General features: G+C 38.1%; 1 protein-coding gene across 1 annotated transcript; it reads left to right on the top strand.

Annotated features, from left to right (window-relative positions):
* Nucleotides 1-382: 382 nt before the first annotated feature.
* Nucleotides 383-18,599, top strand: trim66 (tripartite motif containing 66). Its single transcript, XM_042726823.1, has 20 exons — nucleotides 383-907; nucleotides 3,761-4,074; nucleotides 4,714-5,017; nucleotides 7,058-7,220; nucleotides 7,434-7,556; nucleotides 7,816-7,930; nucleotides 8,140-8,286; nucleotides 8,571-8,682; nucleotides 9,460-10,121; nucleotides 11,019-11,065; nucleotides 11,453-11,612; nucleotides 12,155-12,361; nucleotides 13,579-13,672; nucleotides 13,785-13,869; nucleotides 14,255-14,434; nucleotides 14,516-15,208; nucleotides 15,296-15,416; nucleotides 15,586-15,660; nucleotides 15,757-15,909; nucleotides 17,511-18,599. The coding sequence occupies exons 2-20, from the start codon at nucleotides 4,066-4,068 to the stop codon at nucleotides 17,748-17,750; spliced, it is 3,690 nt and encodes a 1,229-aa protein (XP_042582757.1). The 5' UTR covers nucleotides 383-907; nucleotides 3,761-4,065; the 3' UTR covers nucleotides 17,751-18,599.
* Nucleotides 18,600-23,611: the final 5,012 nt, after the last annotated feature.

Here is a 23,611-nt window from a genome sequence, read left to right as displayed (position 1 = left end):
ACAATATGGATTATAAATTCAATGTCTCTGTTACTTAGTGGAGAAGAGGAGTATCCTCAGCAAGAGCTGCTCACACTTATATGTGATCAAAAAAGAAGAGAAAAGAACATGTTTGTTTGAAAACCATATGCAATTTCTAAGTCAAATTTGTATTTAAATTAAAGAATGAAATCATTCACCTGTTGAGAGTGTGTTGACAGAGTCTGTGTAGTCGGATCACTGAACTCCAGAAGCTCAGTAATGATGTGCTTTGACAGTTACAGATTTGAAAAACAAAAGGGTGGGAATAAAGAACCCTAAACTCTGACATTTTCAGCATTAAAAGGGTTCTTCAGGATGCTTTGGTTCTAAATTGAACTGGTTCTACATGTAAAGAACCATCTTTTTTAGCGTGATCTTGCATACATAGGCTAATCGCCATTTCCTATCCTGTGTTACAAGAAAACTGAGGCAAAGGCGACATCTGCTGGATTGGATGCAGGCGACATTTAAAGGTAAAGAACTTTAGTGCGCAACGCAGGGTGCGTATCACGAAAAAATACAGGAGGTGAAGGACAGGACTGACAATGCGCTCGCTCTCGTTATAACTTTGATTACGTGGCGCTATTCAGACATCTTCCACACATGGCATATCTCCTGCAGACCGCACATTGAAACTTGTGCATCTACACTATTGATGCATGCACAATTTTGCCTTTTGACAGTTGCAGCGCTTAAACGATAGAGGGAATAAAACCAAACGCGTGTAAGAAATATAGTCTCCAGGGGTGGAAAGACTTTAAAGGATGTGGTGATAGGAAGCTATTTAGTCACTGAAGCATTACTGAAATCGCTATAAGCTTCCAACCGCCGAAGAGGAGGAGGAGGAGAATGGTTTTTGGATTTGTGCCTCTTCAAGAGCAGCAAGGTGCGGTTCAAATTCTATTATGTGTGCATGCGTTCATCACTATTTTATTTGCATCATCAGTGTGTGGTTATACTAAGTAACGATCTATATCGCGCTAAACACAAATGTTGCCACGTATGTGAGCAGTTTGTGCAGGATTTTGTGGAGTCCCATCACATCTGTGAGGTGTGCGAGAAGAGTCTTCCAAAAACGCAGAGGTCTATAGTGCGCATTTTGACATATTGCAACTTACACATGCGCTAGCGTGTATCGTATCGTGTCATTGAACTATTTAAAGCGTCCGTATGTTTCCTCAGTGTTCTTTTTTACCAAGTATTTCTATGGAGTAGCCTGGACAATTCTTTGAATTATTTTGTTGTATTTTTAAAGTAGCCCAAATAATACGTGAATAATTGGAGGAATTTTAAAGAAAAAACCTTTTATCACTCAGTGTCTGCAGAATAACAAGAATTGATTTCACTCAATAGTTATTCGCCATTCATATGTGACTCCAGTTACTGTAATTTACAGTTTTAAATTGAAGGTACGCTATATTAATGCAGTCAGATTGATTTAAACCTTTCTGATTGATTGTCCTATTTGTGCAAATTATACTGCGTCTAGCTGTGCAAGTATGAATTATTACGTCTGTTACATTGTTTAATGCAACCTAAATGTAAAAGGTCATGTATTGGGGCCGGTTATAGCTATTCAGCTTCGTCTCGCAACGCAAGCTGTAATTTGGGTTAGGATTAGTGTTCTTTTTAAAACTAACGCTAGATTTTTTTTCCTGCTGGTATATTTCTGTAGGTCTGTAAAGTGATCCACAATTCCACAATGATTTATGGATCGAAGTAGCTTAACCATATCGAAGTAGCTAGAATCATAAACGCAGCGCTGTTACCGTTATGGTTGAATAAGCGTGCGCGGCATCAGCTGTTGTTGGTTACCTGTCTATTGGCAAACGCAACTTTTGTCTTGTAATCATTTTTGACTAAATATGAATTAAATACACGCTGTGACTGTACATTTACTAAGCCCGAAAGGCCTATCACTTCTTTTATTAAAAAATATACTTGTATGAAAACGTACTAGACCACCCATCCCGCCATTCCGAAAAGTTCTAACTTACTTTTATACTAACTATAAAAACAAACCCACAATTACATAAAAATATAGACATCACTTGATGATTCTAAAAGTTTCTGTTTAATATTTTTATATTTTTATTCTATGAATTTATATATATATATATATATATATATATATATATATATCACTGGATATATTCAAAAAGATATATTGTATTTTATGTACTCAATACATTTTATCTCAAAAAGATATATTGTATTTTATGTTTCCACTTCCTTTTCACCTGTTAGAATGATACTGACTCCTTTTCCCCCCAATATATGTTCATTTTTTATGACACCTTTTATTACACTTTTTTCGCACTAAATGATGTGAAACCTCTCATGTTATTTGTAGCTTGTTTAATGGGACATCACATCATTGCACTTTGCTACAATCAAATACCAATTCTAACTAAAAAAATAAATTAATATTTAAACACTAAAACAAAAAAATAACCCTGCATATTTACACATGAAAAGGAAATAATCACCTCAGAGGCCCAATGGTAATTTAAACATTCGTATCACTTATATAAAGGACATGACTGATTACCATTTTGGTATAATTCTTTCTTTCAGATTACCAAGAAAAGGCCTGTTTATCTGTGCATGTTAAGACTTCCATCTTCAAACTGACAATTGGCTATTATAAACATTCACTTGTAATGAGTGAAGACGTAATGAATTGAATAATCTGTACTGAGACATTACCATCTGCTATGGGCAAATCTGCCATTCCCCTGTCATGATCTCATAACCAATGATGTTAATGGATGTTACTAAGGTGTTCTTCCAGGGGAGGAACCTCCACTCAAGTTTCTATTAATGTACTTTCTCTAGAGATGGCTGTGCTTGCTCAGGCAGAAAGATACTCCTGCTGAATTCACTTACTGGAGAAAAGGAGTCATCTCTGGTAGTAAAAAGAGAGAGAGAGAGAGTGTGAGCTTTTTGTTTTAAAAGCCAAATGGAGTGGCTTGGAAGGCAAGAAGGTGAGACGCAGACACGCCTGTCTGCCCAAAGAACAAGAGAAAGACTGGCTGGGTAGACTAATTGTGTTTTAAAGTGGGTCTGTGGGTACACAATGGGGAATCGGATGGTTTTAAGCTCCCACGAGCAGCTCTAGAGAAAGAGAGAGTTGTCAGATTTGTAGGTCAGGCTGCAGGGGTTGTTGTCAGGCAGACTCAGGGTGGTACAGGGGGTTTCATAGAGGGGATCTGCACGACACCGATGTCAGTTCAGGTTACATACGGTTTCATTAGTTTCCTCCAATCCCGTTTGCCCGCCCACCTGCCTTATGCATCGGTTGTTGAACATCCCCTACCTGCGAAAGATTTTGAGGAAGTCATGCCTCCAAATTCTTTCGAGAAGAGCAAGTGTGATAGGATCATAATTGATTTCACGCTTTGCAGGGCATTGTGCGAGCACATCTCAATTCCCATCTGCTCCTGGAGAAGGCTGACCCGGTTTCAGCATGTTACGTGGGAGCAGGCCCGGTCCGGAGGGACCTGTCCCTTACTAGTGCTGATCTAAGGAAGTGAGGAAGGAGGGCACCAACGTGTTCCCTCATCCCCGATCCATCTCACACCCTTCGCCTGCACTCCTCCGTGCAATTCTCTTAAATATTGTAGGTCATCTGGCACCTCTCCCCTTCCATTTTTGGCAACAAGGGCTGCCGGGGATATTTTGTCCCAGAAAAAAAAATAATTATCAGCCCTCCCTAATTCCCAATTATTATGAACAGGCTTATTTAAGAAGAAAGATCATGGTGGCTGTCAGAGGGAAGGATTCGGGATCTGAGCAGCTGAAGGAAGCCAGTGAGGAGAGCTACACGCCGGCCACGTCTGAGGACACACTCAGGAGTCTACTCCGCTGGGGTTAAAGTGTGCAGTGTGCACTACTTCCTGCCGCAGGTAGAGCTGTCACAGTGTGGTGTGGAGCTCTAGCTGTGTCAGAGGCTTGCCGTGTCCTTGCTGCGAGAGCTGCTCTGCTGGATATCGCAATCGATCTCACACGCACACGCAGAGGAATCCATATCCCGCTTTCGGCATGGAAAAGGTAAGACATTTCTGCACTCGATTTTTAGGAAGATTTTGCAAGCTCGAATCTGTGAGATTTTAATTGCCTTTGATTTGACACCGAGGAAATCAGCGAACTGCAGCTTCTTGTGACACAGAGATGACGCATGATGTGTTATTGTTTCACTAGATATGCTTTTCGGGAATAATAATGCGAAATGCAAATGTGAATATTTTTGGCATCCTTTGAAAAGGCGGCTTTGCTTTCTATTGAGTCATTAAAGCACAGCAAGTGCAGGGTTCAGAATGAATACTTTGTATTGTTTTTCATGACAGCAGTGCTTGGCTTATGAATATTAAGTCCCAGTGGACAGCTCGAGTAGTTTAAAGCGATAATTCATCCAGAAAAACCAAACCTGACTTAGACTTTCTTTTATATCCGTGGAGCACAAAAGAAGATATATACTGAAAGTCAACAGGGTCGAGAAAAACACTTTTCATTGATTCAGATTTCAAAATGTCTTCTTTTGATATTTTGAAGTGCTACTTGAGATATTTAAAGATGCTGCTTCAGTTTGTGCATGCTAGATTAGTTGTTGTGGAGGTAAGACGCCTACTCATTTGTGGCTGACAGATGTGTCCGCAAATCATTAAAAATTCATTTTAAATGTATCTGCAGTGCTGTTCTGAGTGTTCAGAGCCCAGGATGGCACAGAGCTTGTGCACCTTCTGCAACAAGTGGCTGTGTTTCCAGTGCACAGACTTGCATCAGCATGAGAGAAGCTCCACTCAACCCTTTGACCTGCAGCACCAGCCGCGAGACCCTCCGTCACCATCTGAAATAGGCAAGAGTGTTTTTCTTTTACCGATCTGTAATTACTTTCATCTTTCAGCTCAGGTCGGCTGTTTACTTGCACATTTTTGCTCTTGGCCACCGGACATTATCAGCTCTGCACAATATTTTTCGAACCCCTCTTCTTTAACTTGATGAATAATGCATTTTATAATAAGTTGGAATAATTATCCTGTGATGTATTGTAGTGTTGTATTTTTTATGTGACCCAGTTTCTAAAACTGATTCTCTCTCAGCAAACGCAGCACAATTTTGGCCAGCCTGTCCAACACTAGCTTTCTTTTATCAATACTCCTGAGCATTCTCTCAAGATGCTCTGAAATCCACTTAACGTATGATAACGACACCACAAGTCCTCACAGAAAATGAGAGATGGAGTGATAAAAGAACATAAGAAAAAGAAAGAGTGGTAGAGTGTGAGAGAAACAGAAGTGCGGGTAAGAAGCAGGATGTGGTCGGTCACCAGTATGCACCGAGGCAGTGGGAGCTCTTCAGTGTTGGAGCCTGTGGTCTCGTACTTTAACACATTTCTCCCTGTGCAATGTGTCAGCGTGTCTCTGTCTACCCTACACTGTCACAGCATCATCTGATGGACAGACTGTATATCCAGTGTGACAGGTGCTGTCGGTTGAGGTCCTTCATTTCTAATGGAGTTCTGCATTCTGCCTGACTAACTCTCTCTGCTCACAGAATTATGTATGCATGCAAAGGCACTATTCAAGTAATAATGGTTTATTTCGATTAGGATTTTCCCTACAATGGAATGGAAATGAGAATGTTTGATTTATTTGTTTACACCTTTTGCTTCAGCCCAGGTTAATGCAGATGTTTTTATTCAAAGAAAACTCATTTCTGAAAAAAAAAAAAAGAAAAAAAAAATTCAAAACCTCGCCAGGCATCTCTGGTGTTTCTTTTGGGGTTTATTTGTATATCTAAAACAGAAACCAATAGGTTTAGATTTAAAATAAAATAAAAAAACATTTAATTTTAATTTTTTTGTATTTTTAATAAAAATAAAATATGAATATATTGTCATTTTAACTTTAATTTTATTGCTTTTTTAAATAATAAAAAAGTAACAAAATAATTATAATTAAGTAAAATAAAATGAAATTGTTAAAACTTGTCTGTAGGTTTTCTGATATTAGGTTTTTTTTTCACTGATATTTTTTAAATTCATTCATACATGAAAGCCATATCTATTACTTTATTTGGCTCTTCAAATGCAAAAGCGAATTATAATAATATAAATAAAAAAATATGTAAAATAGAATAAAATAATAAGGTGGTTAAAACTTGTCTGTGTGTGTAGTTCACATGATCATTTAAACTTGATAGTGTAATCAAAAATAAATTTAAAATAAAATAAAAAATAAAATAAAATAGTTAAAAACCTGTTTATGTAGTTTGCATGATCATGTAAACTTAGCATTCTGATGTGATATTTTAAAAATAAATTTAAAATAAAATAAAAAATAAAGTAAAATAGTTAAAAACCTGTCTATGTAGTTTGCATGATCATGTAAACTTAGCATTCTGATGTGATATTTAACTTTTTTTTTTTTTAAATAAAATAAAAAATAAAGTAAAATAGTTAAAAACCTGTTTATGTCATTAGCACGATCATGTAAATTTAGCATTCTGATGTGATATTTTTTTAAATGTCCAGTGCAAAGTGTGTGTGAAATGTGGGCCATTCTGAAGGCTCACGTGAAAGCAATATCTGTTACTTTATTTGGCTCTTCAAAAGCACATGTAGAGTTACATTCCTCATATTGGCAGGGCTTTTAATGAGACATTAACCAATCGATCAAAGCTCTTCTGTGTTCCATTTTTGTCTGTCTTACTTTTGCTGGAAAAACTATGCATTTATACGTCCAGAAATATTTATAAGCATTTTGATGTGCTTTGTTTCTCCACTAAAAATAAATGAAGCTTGCATAGAGAGTGACTCACAGAGGCCAAGCGAGGTCTTTCGCTCTATATTGGTCAAAATGATTTCGAACACACTAAAAACATCATTAAACCTTCAGAACTCTGAGAGATTCCACATGCTCATATTAACACATTTGTTTTCATGCATTTTTCCATTGTACATTTGTAACGTTTCTTTTAAATATTTGATTCTTGATTACAGATAATGCGTTCTTAATGGGAATCAACTAATTAGGCCCTCATTTCCTCTCTTCTGTTGTATTGCGTGTCTCAGGAGCCAGTTGCTGCGGGCATGCAGTTGTCATGTGTTCCCTCCACAAACAGGAGCCTCTGGAACTCCTGTGTGAAACGTGCGACCTCATGGCCTGCAGCACCTGTCACCTGTCAGCCCACAAAGACCCACTGACACGCATGGCCACGTTCACAGTGCTCTCATACACATGCAAACACTCTCTCGCTCTCACACACACAAACAAACACACTGTCTTCACAAATACGCATACATAAAAACAAACAGAACAGGTGGCCACTTTCTCACGTATCAACAAATACGCTCTCGGGCATGGTTTGTGTAAACATTAAAAGTCAAAGGTGTTTCACTGGTTGCTTATCTTTAGACTGGTGCACGTTGGGAAGGCTCTGCAAGACCAGCGCTGGCTCCTGCAGAACCTCATGGCCCGAGTGGAGGAGAAGAGATCTGCTGTGGAGAGCACCGCTAAACAGATCCAGGGCAGGTGAGATGAAATCCCACCTATTCCACCTCCACGATGCTGCTAATGTTAGCGTTAATGCTAGTTAAACAAAGCGTGTCCATTACTCATCTGAAATGACTGGTCATATCGGTTTGTTTATCCTTCTATCCTCAACCGTAAAGCATAATGACGTTGACAAGATCCATTACCTCCTTTGAATGATTTCGGCAGATGTTCAAGCATTCAGATGTTTATCCTCCCTCAACCATCTCCCTGTTCAATTTTTTTTCCATTTGTCCAGGCTCCATGGTATAAAGATCACGCAGAGGAAGGCAGAGAACCAGATAAAAATGGCTAAGATGATTATGATGAACGAGCTTAACAAACGGGCCAACCTATTAATAGAACAACTGGAGGTAATTACTTTTTCCCTAGTTTCCCTCTCCATCTTTTCTGTGCCGTTCCAAACGTATTCATCTCCAAACATCCATGGATGTAGTGGTGATGAAGCGTGCGGAACAGAACGTCTTCTGAGCGAATCATGCAAAATAGGCAGATTCTGCCAAGTAGCGACAAGCAGATGGGGATCTTAGGAAAAGTAGTGAGCAGTGTCTTCCGGTTGCAGAGTATCTCCAGTGATTTCAAGCAACGTCTGGAGGACCAGCTGCAGGGGGCCATAGAGCTGTGCAGCCAGCTGGAGCACGTGCAGAACTTCATTACCTGGGCTACAGCCCACCACAGACGCAATCCACTGCTATTCAGCAAAGAGCTGGTAGGATTTTCTCCTTTCCAAGTGGGCTTCAGATGTTAAGATTCCTGGCAGCTGCCTGCTACATTTCTGGCAGGTCTCAAAAAGTTGTCGGCACTATTAGTTTAAAAAAGCCTCACCTCTTTTTTTGCGGCTGCATTTAGAACTAGCCTTAATCATTTTCTCGCAAACTTAAAAATAGAGAGACAGTGCAGAAAGAGTTTCAGTTTCACTCCCAGAATCGCATGCAGTATTTATAACTCAGAGTCTCTGTAATCATGAGGTTTGATCTATAATTCATTTGTCAGATTGCTCTTCAGATGCAGCAATTACTGGAGCCACTGATGCTCTCAGAGGCTTGGACCCAGTTGAAAATCAAGTTTAACTGGGATGCCAGCTTCTGGACCAAGAACAATTCAAATCCATACAATATCACACATTATAAAATATCATAAAATGATCATTTTTATAACTTTTATATATGCTGTGTTCTTCATACAAGGATAATGTCAAACTAGATTTGCACATTCCAGGAAGGAAATTCCAATGTTTTCAAGCCCTCAAAAACTGGTTTTAATGTTAAAGACGAGCTTAGTGTTTAGTCTTTGGTTCTGTGTAAATGAAATTTGGTTGCAGTGTAAAGGTGGCTATAAAATGAAAAAGAGGCCAATCACGATGCCTTATGAAATATAGTCATAATGCCATCATTACTTCTGTTCATTTAAAATGGAGAATATTGTAACTAACAATGTCAGTTGGACATTTTAAAATGAGTTTAATCTTTAAATGTCTTTAAAAAATACTTTTCTTAGTTATAATTTTGATAAAAATATTCTTTACATTTATTCATGTCATAACAATTAATGAATTTCACTAGCATTACATTTAATAAAAAATAAAAAATAAATATATATAAATTTGTCTTTGGATAATAAAAAAATATTTAAAAAATAAATAAATAAATAGTATATAGTGATATATATATATATATATATATATATATATATATCTTCATTATCACTATATAAATATATATAGATGAGTAAAATGATGCTAATATATATTCATTATCACTGAGGACATAAAAATACTTTTCTTAATGTTTTTGCCACTAGCACAAGATTAGTGTTACAAGATAACTAGTGTTACTAATGCAGAAGAAGAAAAATGAGGCAGCACAGCAATGATTCCTTCTTGCTTTAGGTCAACTAGTTGTTGAAGGTGGAAGTCGTTCATACCCAGAGGTTGTGGGTCATCCCAGTATCCTGCGACCCCAGACTGTCCCATGCATAGCAATACCTCCTCTGTGCCATGCGGTGCGTGAACCTGGCTGCGCCTGCCAGACCTTCTGCCAGCCCCAGCTCTGCTGTCTTCACTGCAGACCTACTCAGTCCGTCCCTTTGGATAAATTCCCTTCCCAGTGTCCTCAGGCCACCAGGCGGAGCTCCCCGCCATCTCTTCACAGCTGCTGGGAAGCTGATGCATCTGTCCCGGTGCATCCACCAGGAGCTCAGCCTATACAGCAGTCCACCTCTCACCCTGGATCTGACCCCGTCCAGCATGGAACCAGCTCCGCTTCACCTCGACAGCCTGTCGGAGCCAACAACAACCTGTTGTCTGAACCGCTCCCTGCTAATTCCAACCAGGCTACCATCCATGTAAAAAACCCCAAACAACTCCAGCCTCCCTGTGAAAGAGCGCAAACATCTGCGCATGAAGCAGCCACAGGGCAAGAAGCATCACCAGACAGAGAGCTGCCGCAGGTCCACACTCAGGCTCAAGTGCAGATGACGACAGAAACCAGCAACCAGCCCATGATTGAATTGCAGCCTATTGTCAATACCATCAATCACAACAGGGTGAGTTTAAACAACAATCCAGTGTCAAACCTTTTTCTCCAGAGCAATACCTTTGCTCTCAGTGTGCTCAGTACTGACCACAATCCTCAGGCCTGGTGCTCTTTAGTGCTTGCAAAGGTTGCATGTCAACCACGCCGTTAACTGGTCCACACCACAAGTCCTAGCAGATGAAAACGCCATCGAGCAGCACTGCAAATGTGCTGAAGCATTGGAGAGGGCTTAAATTTAAAAAAACAAAAAAAACAACAACACTTAAAATAAGCTAAAACGATTAAACACAATAGATATTTCTTTTTCTAATTCACCCCCTCAAAAATTTATTTCTTTAAAAACACTTGAAATCTCTGGTATATGAAGTAGCCTAATAATAAAAGTATAATTTGTAGACCTGGAAAAGTCATGTAAATTAATCAAATACATGGGCAATTTTTATACGTTTTATGAATATTATAAACATTTTCATACTTAGGCCAAGCTAAAATATTTTATCCGGTAGTAATAATAAGAAAAAAAATATAGTAAAAATGTTTTTATGCTGTATGAGGTCATAAAAATGACAGACAATTAATCAGTAATGAAAATAATTTAGTATTAAGATTAAGAGTTTAAGATTAAGTACACGTCACACTTCTGACATGCTGTCACTGTCACATTTCATGTCAACCACCCATTTACTGTCGTTTCTTTTTCGTCTTTTTAATTGTTTTGCTATTTCAGTTCAAACTTGTTGTGCTTGTGCTTTAAGTGTATTTGGAGTGGATGACAGCGTGAGAACAGTGAGCTCGACATCGAAACGAGCTCCACCGCTCTCAATATTAATTTAGAAAGAGGAAATTGAATCATTCCAGGCAGCATCATCTCTATTTATGTGACTGTAATGTGTTTTCATCTTGACAGCTGCTGACAGCACTTCTGCAAGCAGATGGTGAGACACAAACTGTGGTGTGAGCTCAGAAACAACTAAGACCACAAAATAACACGCGCGCGCACACACACACACACACACACACACACACACACACACACAAACTCACTCTGCTCAGCAACCACTCCTCAAGCTGTATTGGACGAGAACCAAATCAGGCGATAGAAGTTATTATTAGTTCTCTTGATGTCAGTATTTTGATAAATCTTCCTAGTACAAACACCAATCAAAATCAGTTTCCCTGTAAAATTTGGCACTCCAGAGGCAAATTAGTCTAATATTTATTTTTTTTATGTATCATCTTCAGCCCATAACTGTGACATGATTAAAGGGAGGGAAAAAAGCGCTTGGGTGCAACCACATATTTACTTAACCTGGCATTAATGAGAAGCTAGGGGAATTGAAGGAGCCGGCTGTTGCATTTTTCTTCATCTCGCTGTAGAGCCCACACGATTACCTCTAAAGTCTCTGAGACCTCCTACCTTCTCTCTTCACCCACACATGCTTGCAAGACACACTCTCCACAGCTCGATTCATTCCACCCTCTCCTCCTGGGCTTTTATCAGGTGAGTGTTTTTAATCCTGAGGTAATTATGAGAGAGAGAAAAAAACAAGAGAGGGCTAAAAGATGTACGGGCTGCTGCCTCCAACTCTGACATTTGTCTTATTAGTGAAGGATGCAGTCGCTTGGGCTTTTCTACAACTTCTCGCATTAGTGAAACGATGACAAGAGAAGAAGAGGGCCATGGAGGAGAGAAAGTCTAATCTCTGATGTGTTAATGCTGCTTATTCAAAGAAGCCTTCCATGCCCCAGATGTGGGATTTACATATGATAATTGGTGCTGTAACTAAGTCATATATTATCAGGAGAATTATTTTGTAGCGTAAGGAGTTGCGGCACTTTTCTCTCTGCTTTTGAAAGATGTGATTGTTCTGTCTTTTGCTCCAAACTAGCATAGCTAGTGTGCAATGTCACACTCAAGGTTGTTGTTCCTCACTTTCATGTCCTCTGTTGTCACTGTTGCTATGGTTGTAGTGTGCCGCATATGCTGTCGAGATCACTTTTAGCCTAGTGCTGCGCTAATGAGACATTGGCTCTCTTCCGTAGAGATCCTCGGCGCTAGAGATGTTCACACGGGCTCAAGGCCGAGGAGGTGGTGGCCAGAGCCGTTCCGGTTCGAAGAAGGCGACCAGGTCTCAGAGCACCTCAAAAGGACCCAGAGGACCTCGTAAAAGGCTCTGTAAAGACAGGCCGACCAGGGCGGCTCATAGCCTGGCAACAGTGGCTGGGGACCAGGGATGCACAATGCAGCAGGTAAAATTTCTATATACTGAATGTGGCAAGGCATACCCTCTATTCACAGCAATGCCACAGAAGAATCATTTTTGGTTCCCCAAAGAAGTTCTTAAAAGTACTGCCAACATTTTAAAAATCTAAAGAACCTTTTACTACTATAAAGAACCTTTTGTGGTATGGAAGGTGGCATGGATGTTAAGATTCTTCATGGAACCATCAATGTCAAAATTAGAACTTTTAGTTTTAAGAGTGTAGACATGGAGACTTGTGTTAGTGCAGTGGTTTATATCCAGGGATTTATAATAAGGAAAAACAAGCTTTTAAATAAGCTAAAACAGCAAAAACAAAAATATGACTCATTTAATTCACTCCTAAATATTTTATTTACATTTTAATTATAAGTATTTTAATTGCATATTTGATCTGTGTACACTTCCAATTTCCACAAATTAAATAAATAAATAAATAAATTATTTATATTGTTGTGGACAGTTTAAGGCCTTGGAGTCAAAAGGCCTAGAGCCAGAGCTCAGCATTGTTTCTACACTGAAAACTGAAAAAAATAAATAAATAAAGATTTATTTTAAATATATCAGTTTTTCTACTTCAAAATTTCACATTTAATTCAATAAGTTTCTATTTCTTTGTAATTAATTGTGAAATGTACTATCAAAAGAGTGAAAATTCTTTCACCACCTAATTTTTATTTTTTTTTTTCAGTGTGAAATAGCATAGTGTTAAACATGGACTCCACAAACTTTTTTTGAAAAGATATTTCTAAAGATAAGAATAGTACATTGGTATGAATAATTCACTATATTAATATCAATTGACACTGATGAAATGCTCTTGCCCTGAATTGCTTTTCATCACGATTCCTTTTAAAGTTCATTTCAAACATTCATTCTCTCTGTCATACAGTGCAAAACACCTTTGTTCCAGTGCACACAGCTCTGTTACTTGCCTTTTAAGGGATAAACCAGATGATGTACATCAAATGAGATAACTGTTGTCTTGGAAACAGTTTCTTTAACCTCTTTCTGTTTGAGTACAAATTAGATGCAGCAGCCCACATAACTGATTGTATTCAGTTTAACAAGTTCACTGTCGGCTCACATTCATATTCGCTGATTTAGTCTGCATACTGATGTCATGACATCACTGCATCCATTACCTGTCATCAAAGTGGCAGTGTTTCATAACTTTGATTTTACTCTTTGCTTCTTTTATTTCAGCAGGTCTGTGCACGACTCGATGCTTCTGAGATGATCCCAGGACATATAAACAGTCACACTGCATCCTCTCTGACCACCTACAAGTCTGAACCAGGTTAAGAGGCCGATTATGATTTATAAATAAAAAATTCTTTCATTTTCAACTTATAATAGAAATACATTTTGTAGTGTATTAATCAGTCTAAATGGCATTTTCCTGGTTTCAGATAACGTATATGCATATGCCTATGAAAACAGAAGGCTGAAAACCAGAAAGAAGAAAAGATTGTCTCAAGAAGATCCAGACACCAGGTAGAATTTAAAATTAAAAAAGAAAAAGCACCTGGTTTAATGTGCTTATTTATAGGGCTGCACAATACTAATAGTCATGGCTTAATAGCTCATTAAAGGGATAGTTCACCTTCAGTTTCTGGTCCCCATTGACTTGCATAGTGTTTTTTCATACTATGGAAGTCAATGGGGACCAGCAAATGAAGGTGAACTAGCCTAAGTATGGGAAGATGTAAAAATCCCAAACTCATATGCAGCAGCATTCACTGCGGATCGAGCAGCTCTGAGACACTCCTGTCTAAAAGAACACAATGCTGCACTAAGTCATGCATGTTTTAGGTTTTATTACAAGAAACATTGCAAATTTGTTGAAAGGTAGATTTTTTTTTGTTGTTGTTTTCTACAGTGATAAAGAAGCCCCAGATGGTTCGAAGGTTCCAGTTGTGTGTCTTGAGCGACTCAAGATCCTAGTGTCACGACATCCACCACAGAACCACCAGGGCACAGACCTTACTTCTCAAACAGAGCCTGGACTCAAACCTGAAGAAACTGTCTTCAGGGTGCTAGAGAGAAAGGTCACTTCTCAGGTATCACTTTAATGTTGATGAAATGCTTTTCTAGGTTTTATATCATCTCGCAGTTCATAATAATAATTTTAATGTCCTTCGGGAACTTTGGATAAGGAGTCAGTTCAGACAGAGGACAGCGTGTCACCCATAGAGCAGCTATCACCAGAACATCTGCATAGCAGTGAATCATCTGGCTCACTTGACGTCTCTCAGCCTCCTGTGCAAGAATTTTGCAACATAAACCAAGAGTCCAGGGTGCTAGCCATCTCCAATGATTCAGACCCTATCTCACAACCTGACACCGAAGAAATAAACTCCCCATCTGAGCTCAGATCAGTGACAGGTCCTGATTTCCAAACTGAATCCACAAGAGAGGCTGAAGCAGATGCAGATATGGAATCGGAGCTCCTACAGGAATCAGATCCGAGCGCTGAATCCGAACTGCAGGTCGAATGTGAATCGGATGTGATTTCAGAGCAGCTTCCTGAATTGGTGCTCTCGGCTTCTGAACAGGAATTTGAATCGGATACAGATTCCACAGCCGAAGTGACTCTGAATCTTGAACCGGAGTCTGAATGGGAAGCGGAGCAGCCGGTTCTTCCACCTGCCGTAGACTCCGAGACTGTATCAGAACCTGCCCTTGAACATCAACCTGCGGAGGACTGCCCTGAGATAGAGAATGAAGACTTCTGTGCGGTCTGTCTCATTGGAGGAGATCTTCTGTGCTGTGACCGTTGCCCCAAAGTCTTTCACCTGTCATGCCATGTCCCTCCTCTCCATACTTTCCCCATGTAAGCCAGTCTCCCTCCTACTTCACATATCCACCTGGGTCTTTACTCACTGCTGAAACTAACCTTTATCATCTCGGGCTTCCACAGAGGTGACTGGATTTGCACCCTGTGTAGGGATGTGGAGCAGCCAGAGGTGGAATCTGACTGTGAGAATGACCAGATGTCCACGGGTTCGCTGCCATATGGGCTGTCGGCGTGTGACCAGAGGGTAAGTGAAGGAGATGCAGACTCTCATCTGGCCTAGCTCGGACTAATCCTGTGACCTCAGAGATCTGGGAGTTGAAATCCAAACAAAGTTCCTCCCTCAAGAGATTTACAGTCTGTCTAACAAAAGTGAAATATCTCTGTTGATGGATGACTTGTCTGCTTGATCACAGAAATGCGAGAAGTTGACGCTGCTGATCCTGAGCAACATTCTCAGCGCTCCGTTCCATGAGCCTGTCAGCCCTCTGGTGATTTTCAAATTAATATCTTTTGATTTTATATTTGTAGCTGATACTTTTATCTATCTTTCTATCTGTTCATTTTCGATTTGTATCTATTTATAGGCCCGTCATTATTATCAGATCATCAAGAAACCCATGGATTTGTCTGTCATTCGGAACAGGCTCAGCAGAACCAGCAACACACACTATCGTTCCCCGCAAGAGTTTGTGGCTGATGTCCTGCTCATGTTCAAAAACTGTGCCAAGTTCAACTACGTGAGTGAAATGCATTATTTTGTTAATCAACCTCCTCCTAGCCATTAGTGGTGAATATTTAATTTCATAACTGATTCACATTCAAATGGAGTACTGATATAATGATTATGCATTACTTTTTTAATATCCTGTTAATTTAGCTGAAATTGAATTTTTAATAGATAAGGCTAAAAAAAAAAAAAAAAAAAACTACACTCATTTGTGTTCATTCTGTGTATTTGCATTGTATAATAAATGAAGTCCTGAAAGTAAGTTTGGGAGGAGCTTGTTCATCTAATCCTGTCAATCAAATTACAAGAATGTATAAGTGGCTACCTACAGTATCTCATTGTCAACCTCCAAATCCATCTTTATTTTTTGGCCATGCAGTTACATGATTAGAAACAGGTGCATAAAATCAAGCCATGATGGGGTGTTGTTCTCAAGCCCCAGCAGTCCATTTACTCACATCACTCTTTAAGGGTTATATGGACATGTTTACTTGTGGCTGAAAGATAAAGATAAATTTGCTTGAGAAGCAAAATTGTTTTCAGCAAAATGTTTTTTGTTAATATACACTACCAATAAAAAGTTTTTGAATAATTCTGTTTTTTTTTTTTTATGATAAGGCTGAATTTATTTTAAAACATCCATCACTCAATCCTTCATTATCAAATAATATTTTCAGCAGCCATTACTCCAGTCTTCATTGTCACATAATCCTTCAGAAGTCATTCTAATATTATCTGATGTTCAATTATTTAGCAGTTATTATTGGTGCTCACTCATTAATAATGGTTCTTATCATTGTGCTGTTCTTGTGGAAACTGATACATTTTTCAAGCATTCTTTAATTAATAGAAAGTTCAAAATAACATTCATTTGAAATATAATTTTTTTTAACATTATGAATGTCTTTACTGTCATAAATCCTTGCTGAATATAAGAATCTTTCTTTCTTTCTTTCATTAAATCTTACCCCAAACTTTTTTAATGGTACTGTATCATGTTTTCCACAAAAATATTAAGCAGCAAAAACTGATTTCATTCTACTGTATGTATTATAATATAATAGGAATAATATGAAGAAACATTTTTTAGTACCAAAACAGCATATTAGAATGATTTTTAAAGGATCATGTGACACTGAAGACTGCTGAAAATTCAGCTTTGCTATCAAAGGTATAAAATAAATTGAATAATATTTATTAAAATAGAAAACGTATTTCAAATTTAAATTTTAATTGCATTTTTTGATCAAATAAATGCAGTCTTGATGAGCATAAGATATAAATATATATTTAATTTTTATTGACCATTGTTTACTATATTTAGTTAAATGTAACCTTATAACAATTAAGTACATTTAAGATGTATGCTCTACATTTAACATCTTACTTTTGTGTAAAACAAGACAAAAATAATTACGAATTTTATTTTATTTTTTTGTAGATTTTGATGCAATTATTTATTAGCGTCAGTATGGTAGAACATTATTGGCATGTAGGAGGATCATTTACTTTAGCTGGATATACTATTAAATATGTATAGGAATATACTCAGGGTAACATCTTAAGAGGTCAGATACTGTAGATGCTGACTGCGCTGCTTTCTCTCTCCAGCCAGACTCAGAGGTGGCTCAGGCAGGCCACAGTCTACAGTCCTTTTTCACATCCAAACTGAGGGAGGTTTTCCCAGATCTGACCTGCCCTGTCCAGGAGGAGGAGGACTCAGACAATGAGGATTACGAGGAGCTGGAGAGAGCTATGGTGACTGGATTTCCCTGGCCCGAGAGAAAAGAGCAGAGCCACAGGAAGAGGAAGAGAAGGCACTCCCTCAACTGGAGGAGAAATCACTATTAGTTGTGCCTCTATAAATATGTACAGAGACTTTTGACCTACTCGCTCTGAGTTTTCCATCCTGGGCGACTTGCTGTTTTTTAAAGATTCATGTTGAAATACAGTATATGCTTTTTCTGAGGACTAATCTCACACATTATAACCAGTTGATGTGTTATGCTGTTATCTGTAGCTGTGGGTAGGTGTTGATATAAGCCTATATCTCCAGACTTCGCCTAAGGTCTTGCACTAGTATTTATTCCAATGCTTACACGTACATTAAATTGTACAATCAGTTTTGGTTGCTGGCAACTGCTACTTAGTAAATATAGATGAGCAACATTAATTGGTAATATTACATTATATATTTGCTCTAAATTTCATTCTTCTTTTTATCCAAATATCCCTTATAACGAGGTACTTTTTCCAGCTGTTTTACTGTGATGATTTTATTGATCTGTAGAGGGAGCACTTCATATAGCCTGTGGGATTAGTTCATATTGGACTTTGTCAGTGGCAGGAGGATGTGTGTAATGTGACTGAAACCCATGAACCCTTTTTAGAATTGAAGAAGGATAATATTAGGCGGTTGCTACACTACTGTGATGTTTTAAATTAACCTTTTAAATGCTTATTGACTAGTGAGACAAAAAAAAAATCTTTTCACAGGCGGATGGAACACTTTTTAGTCCAGCGTGTTCCTCAGTGTGGTTCACAAACAGGTTTGATATTTGTATGTCCTCTGAATTTTGTAATACTGGTCTTAATTGCAGAAATTGCTGTACAGATCATGTTAAGTCCTCTTCTAATGCTATTTAATATATTTAGCTGGACTGTATTTAGTCTTAAAATATATATGCTATGTGGTGTAAATATGCGATTCAGACTTTGATTTCAGACTTCTGCTACACAAACAACATTGCCTTTCCCTAATGGTTTTAAAATCTGACTTGAACCTTGTTTAAATATACATTCAGTTATGGATGAAACATTGCCGATTGAAACTTCAAGACATTGCAAAATATGAGTGCTTTTTTCTAAAAGCCTTTCTAGCATTATCGCCAAATTGTCGGCCAGAAATAAACTAATTTTATCACAAATTAATTATGCAAGTAATTGCTTTTCCAAAAACAACAGTAAATTCTAGCTTTGATTGAAATATACAAAATAAGAGGTTAAAACTACATCTGGAAATTTTCTGTATAATTTTAAATACTTTTACTGTGACAACAAACCCTACTGCATCATTCATTTTCCTGTGACATTTACAGTTTGTGGAAACTGACATCAGCTCAGGTAGACATGCAACTTTTCACCACTTAAAAACCATAAAGGTACATACACAAAGTCACATTTACACAAAACACTTTTATTGTAAAATAGACTTTTCAGAATGTATTTTTTTTTAAGAGTTGGATGGATTAACAGACTGAAACGTTTCTAAAACCCTAAATAGGCATATAAACATACTTATTCAACTTTTTAACAAGTTCAGCATCAAATAGCCCTAGATTTTTTTTTTTTGTGTGTGTGATTCCGTTTGAAGTAAATGGTCCATTTAGGGGTTCAAATAGTTCTGACACACTTATGACTCAGCCTGGCAAGTGGTACACAAACACTAGGCCTCATCTGAAAACAGGTCTGTTCCAACTACATTTTCTAATTCAATTTGACTTGCAGAGAACTGATTAAAATGTCACAATTTTAAAGCATTACTTGTGGAAATATAGCTCTAAATGCATGAGAGTCATAGAACTGCAGTGTTGGTGTTGACCTGAGTGGAGAATGTGATTCACTGGTGTTCCTTGTGTGAGCATGAGAACACTAATAGGTATTGTGAGGTTTTTTGTTCTAGTAGAGCAGACACTCACTAGAACTCCCTGAGATTCTAGAGGCTGTATTGTTGCATGTGGAGTTCTGACAAATTAATAAAGTCTGGTCATCCAACAGCACGGAGGCCATAAGCCAAGAAGAGGGCCCTGGATAACTTCATTACAAGTGAAAAACATTCGGATGACATCCCCTCTGGACACGCTAAATCAGTATGAGGTTTTTTCACTTTGTGTTTGATATGTGAAAACAAAATGCATATGTCTTCTGCACAAGGGTAACAGGACACTGTTTTGGTTTAATATTGCAAGATAAAGATTCCGCAATCAAGACTGTTGCTTTAGTATGACATCAGTTTGATTAATTACTTGCGTGTTGCTTTTTTAAGATAGCAGTATTTTTCTTTAATGATGTCTTCAAAAAAAACTTGGCATAGAAAATAAAGTTATTTTTGTTTAAATTCAAGGCCAAAAGTTTTAATAAAGCATCAAATCATTCTTAGAATTGCACGTTGGCACAGTTTACAATGTGCCATGTTTGGCAGAAATACTAAACAGAGATGAATAAATTGTTTTTTTGCTGACTCTCACAGGCTCTCATTTTGGACAGTCTTCCTTCAGATAAAAAGATATTAAGTGAGCTTTGATGCCATCTAAAAGGGTGATCGTCTTTCTTCAGTGAAATCAGATTTTTTTTCCTTTACAAATTGAGTTTCCCTGGAAAGGTGTAATTCTTAACCCCAGCAGACACTTTCTGGCTCATCTTAACTGACAGCTTCCTGATGACACTTAAATCAGATCAGTGTCTGGTCTGGGTCTCGGAGAATTCCCCCAATACTTGCAGGATTCCACCCCTGATTGCCTTCTTAAAGATGGGGGATAAGAGCAGAGCCCCCAAAAGGCCGCCCTAAACACAGACATGATGCAATAACTCTACTGGCAGCTTTTAAATCCCCCTTTCCTCTTCTTCTCATGAGATACAGCTGGCCTCATTTCCCCCCCTTCAGCTTTGAGTACTCATTTATAACGACTCCTAAAGGAGGTCATGATTTCTTGTAGTTTAATGGGCAATTTTTGCCCAGTCTTTTGTGTGTGCCTCTGGAAATACTTTGATTGTGATTAGACATGCAACTGCATTTGAATTAAGTAGATAATTACGAAATTCCATACAGAACATGCAAGTAAATAACGGCAGGCTTCATAACATGTTGCAGTCTAATAGAAACAATATTTAGAGCTTTGCAAATGAGAAAGTATATAGCCCTGACAAATGCATCCGTTCTTGATTCACATCTGTGGGCTGTTTGGCCAGTTTAGAGTTTTCCTTTTATATATATTTAAGTGATGTAGCATCCTTGTGTTTCATAATCATGTTTTTTTCCTGTCAGTGATTGCTTGTTTTGAGGTCTTTGCGAGCTTTTTAACTTAAATGACTTGAGTGATATTCTGTTTTAAGCCTCACTGATTCCACAAATTTTGTTTATAGCTGTAATTTAATGAAATTCCACTCTGTCTAAAGTGATATACTCAGTAGTGAAATGAACAAAGCCTGATATGTGCCACATATTTGTGGTGCCGGGCACATTTTAAGCTTTTTTATTTCTAAAGTGTCTGTGAGTCCTCAGATGACAAAAATCAAATGAAACATAACAGAATAATAATGGGACACCGGGGTGAACCCAGCTGAAGAATGAAAAGACTGAGACAGAAAAAAGGTCCGCGGAAAAAAAGACTCCCTGACCAGTGTAGCAGCCCATGAAATTGAAGTTTGGATGGCTGAACGTCTTTCAATTTTTGGAACTGTTCTGGAAAAGAGGGAAAATTGATTGCTGCTCTCCACTTTAAAAGGAATTGATCCCTGCAATCAAAATATGTCTGACATTCTTGGCCGAGTTGTATGTTGGCACTGGGAACTTTGCTGTTGGGGCTAACATGTTTTTCCCAGATAATTGAGAGACAGCATATTTGATGTGAGACAGCATTGCTAACCACTTTGAATACCTGACCCAAACTTCAATTTCAGTAAGACTGTGTATACTTGTACTTCATATTAGGGACTTGGCACCCTTAAAAAAGCACTCCTTTGTACCTTTACCCATAAAGGATGCATATTAGTACCTAAATTGTACATATTTGTACCTTTTATAAAGGTACCACTCCGGTGATCGTTTTTATACCTTTATTTCTGAGAGCCTACAAGCAACCAGAAGAGTATGTAAGTATGTTCTGGAAACTCAGCATGATTGATTCCTGATTATGTTACACTATATAAATAAACTCTGAGTCTATTAAGTAAGGAATAATTGACGACGGGCCGTTGAATTATTTCGCGTAATGGCCGTTACATCTCGGGTGTGCATTATTTTTCTAATAATTCCACAGCTCGGAGTCAATTATTCCGCTCATAGCCTATACGGTTACCACACCTCAAGACATCGATCAGATGATATATTTAAAGGGATTCGTCCGGTTTTTGTACTTAAATCGCTATTGTGAGTAGGATTATTTCTTCCGCATCTCATCCAAGCCTCTTTTGCTGGTTCCAAAACGTTATTTTAAAGCTGGTAACGGAGGCCTGAGCCGTTGATAGCATTCTAATGCAATTATTAATGAAGTTATTAGAAAGAGAGCGAGAGAGACAGAGACAAACAGATAAAGAGAGAGAGAGAGAGCTTGTGTAAATTACGCTACCTCTGTGCGTCCCTCAACAGTGTTCTGCAGCAGCTTCTTTAAACAGCGCTGTTATTACCTTGCTAGTGAGAAACGTCATGTGTATTTACTTTTGGAAAATCGTCTGTCATGTTGTTGTTTTTGTTAGCCCTGTATGCTTTCCGTTATTACCACAGACTGGTTATTACAGTTAACTATGCGAAGTAATATGGAACTGTAATGCGGTCAGAGAACTGCCTGGAACTACGTTCGCCTTGCGTTTCACTGAAAATAATTGCACAACTCAGAACGTTCGTCAGCCAATCAGATTCAAGCATTCAACGGCCCAGTAGTATAAACTGAGGTATTCTATAATATTTAAGATAAATTATTTTTTTTTGTTTTGTTTTATAACCAGTAGTAGCTGTGGTGGGGATTTTTTACTTACTCTTTCTATAGGTGGCGACAAGAGACCATATTAAATTAGTCAGTTAGTCTTTAATCAAATTAGTCTTTAAAGGCCACCTATTATGCCCCTTTTTACAAGATGTAATATTGGTCTTGGGAGTCTCCAGAATGTATCTGTGAAGTTTCAGCCAAAAATACCCAACAGATCATTTATTATAACAGCTGTAAAATGTCATTTTGGGGTGTGTCTAAAAAAAGAGCTTTTTTGGTATGGGGTTAGATCCCTGCCACCATTCTGCCCGTGAAATATCATATTTTGAGTGCAAAAAAGTGCATTTTGCATGTGCGCGATCTGAGTTTTCTGGAGAAAATGTTCATTTCACAAAGAAAAAAGTATTTTGAGTGCACTAAAATCAATTTTGCTTTTAAAATAAGTTTTTGGATGTGTGCAGACCTTCTCTTCACTAGCTTGCTCCCTTGATGCCCGCACTCAGTGCTCTCTAAATGCCGACTGCTGGCTTGCTCAACACAACTCAGCATTACAATACGATAATATTACAAAATTACGAGGCTGCTAAATTCTGATTGGCAGTCACAGTAGAGCTGTTGCGAGTCTCTGAGTAACATGATTCCATGAGACAAAGATTCAAAGCATTCATAAAGGTAAATACTTTTCGCCACCTACTGGCGCAATGATGTATCTTGCAAAACGAGTCACTAAATAGTTCCAGCAGCATGTTTGGACTGTGAACAAAGATTCAATTTATTTTAATTTTGCTTAAATTTAAATCAGAGTTTCTGATCAAAATCAGACCACAAAGCACTTAGGTTTAAATTTAATGAAACAAAGTTCTCCACTTATCTGAACAGCTTTTGGTGTGTTGAAGGGATGTTGAATTGACCTTGTGGCAACTCAGCTCTTTATGAGCAGTGGGAGGAGAGATGGAAGAAAGGATCGTCTGCGTGTTTAACAGAAAGAGAGTAAGAGAGATAGAGAGA

The sequence above is a fragment of the Cyprinus carpio genome, chromosome B7, assembly GCF_018340385.1.
Source record: "Cyprinus carpio isolate SPL01 chromosome B7, ASM1834038v1, whole genome shotgun sequence".
NCBI lineage: Eukaryota > Metazoa > Chordata > Actinopteri > Cypriniformes > Cyprinidae > Cyprinus > Cyprinus carpio.
Note: the sequence above shows the minus strand (reverse complement) of the source record. Positions and strands in the feature narration are given on the sequence as shown.

Coding starts and splice junctions, on each gene's coding strand:
- trim66 (XM_042726823.1), top strand. Junction 7,221..7,433: donor CACCTGTCAGCCCACAAAGA/CCCACTGACACG, acceptor CTGGTTGCTTAT/CTTTAGACTGGTGCACGTTG. Junction 15,661..15,756: donor ATGAGCCTGTCAGCCCTCTG/GTGATTTTCAAA, acceptor ATCTATTTATAG/GCCCGTCATTATTATCAGAT.